The 7,500-nt window shown below is 49.4% G+C and overlaps 1 protein-coding gene across 1 annotated transcript in view; it reads left to right on the plus strand.

Moving 5' to 3' along the window:
* Positions 1 to 7,500, plus strand: part of LOC310809937 (retinoic acid receptor alpha-B-like) — a gene marked incomplete at its 3' end in the record, with an annotated part of 21,140 nt that overhangs the window by 6,451 nt on the left and 7,189 nt on the right. The window contains exons 2-3 of the mRNA XM_083677458.1: positions 4,358 to 4,506; positions 6,853 to 6,994. Coding sequence (XP_083533584.1) covers positions 4,358 to 4,506; positions 6,853 to 6,994 — 291 coding nt within the window. The remainder of the gene's footprint in view (positions 1 to 4,357; positions 4,507 to 6,852; positions 6,995 to 7,500) is intronic.

The following is a 7,500-nucleotide window of genomic DNA, read 5'->3' on the forward strand; positions in this document are numbered from 1 at the left end:
AGGGAAGAGCCCGGGGGAAGAGGGAAGAGCCCAGGGGAAGAGGGAAGAGCCTGGGGAAGAGGGAAGAGCCCGGGGGAAGAGGGAAGAGCCCGGGGGAAGAGGGAAGAGCCCGGGGAAAGAGGGAAGAGCCCGGGGGAAGAGGGAAGAGCCCGGGGAAAGAGGGAAGAGCCCGGGGGAAGAGGGAAGAGCCCGGGGGAAGAGGGAAGAGCCTGGGGAAGAGGGAAGAGCCCGGGGGAAGAGGGAAGAGCCCGGGGGAAGAGGGAAGAGCCCAGGGGAAGAGGGAAGAGCCTGGGGAAGAGGGAAGAGCCCGGGGAACTACTACTTAACATGGCTGTATGTTAGCGCTCTAGTGCTGTTAGATTCTACAGGTCAGAGGTCATTCCCCATGGCTTAGCCAATAGCAGGAAGCCTGGCAGGATTGGGGTGATGTGATGTGATGGCTGAATGATGTTGACCCTCCAGAGCAAAGTACAACAAACCAACAACTGTGTGTGTGCGTGTGCGTGTGCGTGTGCGTGTGCGTGTGCGCGTGTCCTCATACGTCCTCCCTCTTACATGGAGTTGGCCTCGTGGTGCCGACCTGTAAACAGTCCACCAATAGGAGGCCGGGGGCGGGACTACGGGAGGCTGGAGGCCAGGGATAGGGTACTGATGGTTAGGAAGATGACTCACCCGGTATAGAGAGAGAGAGGGGGGGGGAGGGGAGAGAGAGAGAAGAGAGAGGGGGGGAGGGGAGAGAGAGAGAGAGCTTGGTAAGTTTGGTTTGATCCAGGGTAATGACTCACTGTCAGTCTGTACACACACACACACACACACACACACACACACACACACACACACTGCTGCTGTAGTGACTGACCTACATCCTCTCTGGTCCTCGTCCTCACTGACCCAGACTCCACACACACACACACACACTGGCTGTACTATCATGGAGTTGTGGGTGTCAGTTGATCATCAAGCATATAACCCTCCATAACCACCATAACCCTCCATAACCTCCATAACCCTCCATAACCACCATAACCCTCCATAACCCTCCATAACCTCCATAACCCTCCATAACCCTCCATAACCACCATAACCCTCCATAACCCTCCATAACCTCCATAACCTCCATAACCCTCCATAACCACCATAACCCTCCATAACCTCCATAACCCTCCATAACCCTCCATAACCACCATAACCCTCCATAACCACCATAACCCTCCATAACCCTCCATAACCACCATAACCCTCCATAACCACCATAACCACCATAACCCTCCATAACCACCATAACCCTCCATAACCCTCCATAACCACCATAACCCCCATAACCCTCCATAACCACCATAACCTCCATAACCCTCCATAACCCACCATAACCCTCCATAACCCTCCATAACCACCATAACCCTCCATAACCCTCCATAACCACCATAACCCTCCATAACCCCCCATAACCCTCCATAACCTCCATAACCCTCCATAACCCCCATAACCCTCCATAACCTCCATACCCTCCATAACCACCATAACCCTCCATAACCCCCATAACCCTCCATAACCCCCATAACCCTCCATAACCTCCATACCCTCCATAACCACCATAACCCTCCATAACCACCATAACCTCCATAACCTCCATAACCCTCCATAACCGCCTAGGGGTCAAAACAGCGGTGTACCCCTTTAAACACCCAGGAAGTGATTGGCTGAGCACAGCGCAGGAAGATACAGTAGAACACCAGGGAGATACAGTAGAACACCAGGGAGATACAGTAGAACACCAGGGAGATACAGTAGAACACCAGGGAGATACAGTAGAACACCAGGGAGATTAAAGGACCTGCTTCTGAAGTCCAATCGTGAGTCCAGAGTGTCTTCTACCCGGTGGTGGTGGAGGTGGTGGTGATGATGGTGGAGGTGGTGGTGGAGGTGATGGTGGTGGAGGTGATGGTGTTGGAGGTGATGATGGTGGAGGTGGTGGTGGTGGATGTGGTGATGGTGGGGGTGGTGGTGATGGTGATGGTGATGGAGGTGATGATGGAGGTGATGATGGTGGTGGTGATGGGGGTGGTGGTGATGGAGGTGATGATGGTGGTGGAGGTGGTGGTGATGATGGTGGTGGTGATGATGGTGGGGGTGGTGGTGGTGGTGGTGATGGTGTTGTTTTATCCGAGACCCATGACCGGCATTTACACGGTTAAACGGTTACAGCCCTACTACTATGTGCCTCAGTACTGTGTTAGCTAGGTGTTAGCAGGAAGCTAGGTGTTAGCAGGAAGCTAGGTGTTAGCAGGAAGCTAACACGTGGTCAGGTTTCAGGCCTTTCTCTAGTCTGATCCACCACTGTTACAAACACTCAACTGGAAAGAGAGTTCTAGCTGAAAGACACCAGGATCCTCCTCCCTCCCCCCCCCCCCCTCCCTCCCTCCCCCCCCCCCCCCCCCCTCCTCTCTCTCTCTCTCTGAGGACGTGTTAGTGCTGGGAGGTATGCAGCTCTGCTTCCCTTTCATCTGCTGCCCTACTTATTCTCTCTCTTTATCTCTCCTTCACTCACTCCCTTCCACACACACACACACACACATACACACACACACATACACACACACACACACACACACACACACACACACACACACACACACACATACACATACACACACATATACACACACACGCGCACACACATACATAAATACACACGTACAGACACGCACACACGTACATACACACACACACGTACATACACACACACACACACGCACGCACGCACACACACACACACACACACACACACGTACACACACACACGTACATACACACACACACGTACATACACACACACACGTACATACACACACACACGTACATACACACACACACGTACATACACACACACACGTACATACACACACACGTACATACACACACACACGTACATACACACACACACGTACATACACACACACACGTACATACACACACACGTACATACACACACACGTACATACACACACGTACATACACACACACACGTACATACACACACACGTACATACACACACACACGTACATACACACACACACGTACATACACACACACGTACATACACACACACACACACGTACATACACACGTACATACACACACACACGTACATACACACACACACGTACATACACACACACACGTTGGCATATTCCTCTGATCGTCTCTCTTTCTAGTCCCAGTCCCTATTTTGTTTCCTATAATCCTTCTCTTGGAGACACACACACACACACACACACACACACACACCCTCCTCCACTCTCTAACCTGTGTCTGGTAGCACTATAATGGTTCTGCTGCTGAATATTTCAGAAGAGACTCTTCTCTCCAGTGAGAGAGAGAGAGAGAGGGGAGGTCACAACTAGGCAGGCAGACAGACACACACACACCCTCACACAGCCTCTCTCCCTCACTGGGTTAGGGTTAGAGAGAGTTAACCCTAACCCTAACCCTAACCCTAACCACACCCCCTCACACAGCCTCTCTCCCTCTCTGTTCCCTGTCACAACACTGGTCAGTTGAATTGAGGAAGAGGAAGAGAATCAGAGAGGTGATTGGCTGAGCTGAGCAGAGAGGTGATTGGCTGAGCTGAGCAGTAAGGACAGCTTCCTGAGGCGGTTATCCGAGGCTGGCTTTATACCCCCTACCTGGACAAGACAAGGCAGCTTACACACACACACATCCTATTTTAGTATTAGGTTCAATAGCTCACACGCACACACACACACACACACACAAGACCAACATGTGATGCATTGAGGCCTGTGTGTGTGGTGTGTGTGTGTGTGTGTGTGTGTGTTGTCTGCCTGCCTAAAATCCCACCCTTGGCTGGCATACAGGCAGCGCTGAAACCTCAACTGTCTCTTCCTCTGGGGGTGTGTGTACGTGCGTGCGTTTGCGCCAGGCTACCAGGAATATAAAGCAGGACACACCCCCATCTCTGTTATGGTATACTGAGGTCATGTTATGGTATACTGAGGTCATGTTATGGTATACTGAGGTCATGTTATGGTATATGGTGATTGACAACATAAGGATATTTTACATTTACATTGAAGTCATTTATCCAAAGCCACTTACAATAAGTCCATTTGTCTCAGTAAGTGAATCAACTATCCATTAGTCATCGTAGGTAAAACCCTAACTCTAACCCTAACCCTAACTCTAACCCTAACCCTAACCCTACGTTAAGAACAAGTGGCATCAGCAGTCACAGTGAAAGGTAGAAACTGTGTGTGTGTGTGTGTGTGTGTGGGGAACAGATCTGGTTATGTATTGACCCAATAAAGGGGACTTAAAAACTCTCTCTCTCTGCAGCGATAGAGACCCAGAGCACCAGTTCGGAGGAGATCGTGCCCAGCCCCCCCTCGCCCCCCCCCGCGCCCCGCACCTACAAGCCCTGCTTCGTCTGCCAGGACAAGTCCTCAGGCTACCACTATGGAGTCAGCGCCTGCGAAGGCTGCAAGGTGACCTCCCTCCTCCTTTCATCCTCCCTTTCTCTCAAACATTGTGTGTGTGTGTGTGTGTGTGTATTGGGTGCGTTACCCATTCAGACGTTCATCCATGGTGTCAGAATGATAGAAATCACATTTAGTTTATTATTAGATTATGGTCATTAATCTAAACAGAATAGAAATTAGCCTGTAAGGTTCTTATTCCAACATGACATGTTTTATCGAAAAGCAAAACATCGCAGTCTGCCGATGCTTGCTTGAAATCCTATATTAATATATCATGAATTACAGTGCATTTGCAAAGTATTCAGACCCCTTCCCTTTTTCCACATTTTGTTTGATGTTTCAGCCTTATTCTAAAATGGATTAAATAAAAAAATGTTCATCAATCTACACACAACACCCCATAATGACAAAGCCAAAACAGGTTTTTAGAAATGTTTGCTAATTTATTAAAAATAAGACCCTTTACTCAGTACTTTGTTGAAGCACCTTTGGCAGCGATTACAGCCTCAAGTCTTCTTGGGTATGACGCTACAAGCTTGACACACCTGTATTTGGGGAGTTTCTCCCATTCCTCTCTGCAGATCCTCTCAAGCTGACAGGTTGGATGGGGAGCGTCGGTGCACAGCTATTTTCAGGTCTCTCCAGAGATGTTTGATCGGGTTCAAATCCGGGCTCTGGCTGGGCCACTCAAGGACATTTCAGAGACTTGTCCTGAAGCCACTCCTGCGTTGTCTTGGCTGTGTGCTTAGGGTCGGTGTCCTGTTGGAAGGTGAACCTTCGCCCCAGTCTGAGGTCCTGAGCGCTCTGGAGCAGGTTTTCATCAAGGATCTCTCTGTACTTTACTCCGTTCATCTTTCCCTTGATCCTGACTAGTCTTCCAGTCCCTGCTGCTGAAAAACATCCCCACAGCATGATGCTGCCACCACCATGCTTCACCGTAGGGATGGTATGGGCCAGGTGATGAGCGGTGCCTGGTTTCCTCCAGACGTGACGCTTGGCATTCAGGCCAAAGAGTTGAATCTTGGTTTCATCAGACCAGAGAATCTTGTTTCTCATGGTCTGAGAGTCCTTTAGGTGCCTTTTGGCAAACTCCAAGCAGGCTGTCATGTGCTTTTTACTGAGGAGTGGCTTCCGTCTGGCCACTCTACCATAAAGGCCTGATTGGTGGAGTGCTGCAGAGATGGTTGTCCTTCTGGAAGGTTCTCCCATCTCCACAGAGGAACTCTGGAGCTCTGTCAGAATGACCTTTGGGTTCTTGGTCACCTCCCTGACGATGGTCCTTCTCCCCCTATTGCTCAGATTGGCCGGGCGGCGAGCTCTAGGAAGAGTCTTGGTGGTTCCAAACTTCTTCCATTTAAGAATAATGGAGGCTACTGTGTTCTTGGGGACCTTCAATACTGCAGAATTGTTTTTGTACCCTTCCCCAGATCTGTGCCTCGACACAATCCTGTCTCGGAGGTCTACGGACCATTCCTTCAACCTCATGGCCTGGTTTTTGCTCTGACATGCACTGTCAACTGTGGGACCTTATACAGACAGGTGTGTACTGTTCCAAATCATGTCCAATCAATTGAATTTACCACAGGTGGACTTCAATCAAGTCGTAGAAACATCTCAAGGATGATCAATGGAAACAGGATGCACCTGAGCTCAATTTCGAGTGTCACAGCAAAGGGTCTGAATACTTATATAAATGTGATATTTCAGTTTTTTATTTTTAATGTATTAGCAAACATTTCTAAAAGCCTGTTCTGGCTTTGTCATTATGGGGTTGATGAGGGAATCAGCTGTAACATAATAAAAATGATTTAAAAAAAACCATCAGGCTACACAATAATATTATACTTCTTTATAACAGTGACACACACACACACACACACACACGTTGCAGTGTCCTGTACTCTGTGTAGGATTAGTGGATACAGTGAAGAGGGTTAGGGTTAGGGTTAGGTGTTAACCCTAACCCTAACCCTAACCCTAACCCACACGTTGCAGTGTCCTGTACTCTGTGTAGGATTAGTGGATACAGTGAAGAGGCTTACAGGGGCAGGAGGGTGAGGGTAGGGGTCATGACCCCCACACAGCGTGTGTGTGTGCGCCTGTCTCTCTCTTCTATTCTTGTTCTCTCCATGGAATGTCATGTCTTTGAGTCCTGAGAAAAGCACAATATACAATAAATGCATTAATCTTCTTCTTCTTCTTCTTCTTCTTCGCAATACTAGAGAGGCTGATGATGTCATATAGAACACCTGCCCACCCGTCAATGACACCTGAACACCACACACACACGATGATGGTGGTGGTGATGATGGTGATGATGAAGGTGGTATGTGTGTGTGTGTGTGCGTGCAGGGGTTCTTCAGGAGGAGCATCCAGAAGAGCATGGTGTACACCTGCCACCGGGAGAAGAGCTGTGTCATCAACAAGGTCACCAGGAACCGCTGCCAGTACTGTCGCCTGCACCGGTGTCTGGAGGTCGGCATGTCCAAGGAGTGTGAGTACGCACATACACACACACTCACATACACACACTCACATACACACACGTACCCATACACACACACACACACACACACACACACACATACACACACTCGCATACACACACGTACCCATACACACACACACAAACATACGCACACACACGAGAATAAGAGACAGAAGGAGTGTGTGTGTGTGTGTGTGTGTGTGTGTGTGTGTGTGTGTGTGTGTGTGTGTGTGTGTGTGTGTGTGTGTGTGTGTGTGTGTGTGTGTGTGTGTGTGTGTGTGTGTCTAGAGGCAGAGCTGCCAGCATGGGCCCAGGAACACAGCCTAATGAAGCCATTAAAGAACTATTAGTCTAGCGCTTCAATCTGTCATCTCACACACACACACACACACACACACACACACCTCTCTCTCTGTGATTCCATCATTCTTGCAAACACATTGGGAGAGAGAGAGAAGGAGGGAGGGAGGGAGAGAGAGACAGACAGAGGGAGGGAGAGAGACAGAGGGAGG

This window comes from Argentina silus, assembly GCF_951799395.1.
Source record: "Argentina silus genome assembly, chromosome: 9".
In the NCBI taxonomy this organism is placed as follows: Eukaryota; Metazoa; Chordata; class Actinopteri; order Argentiniformes; family Argentinidae; genus Argentina; species Argentina silus.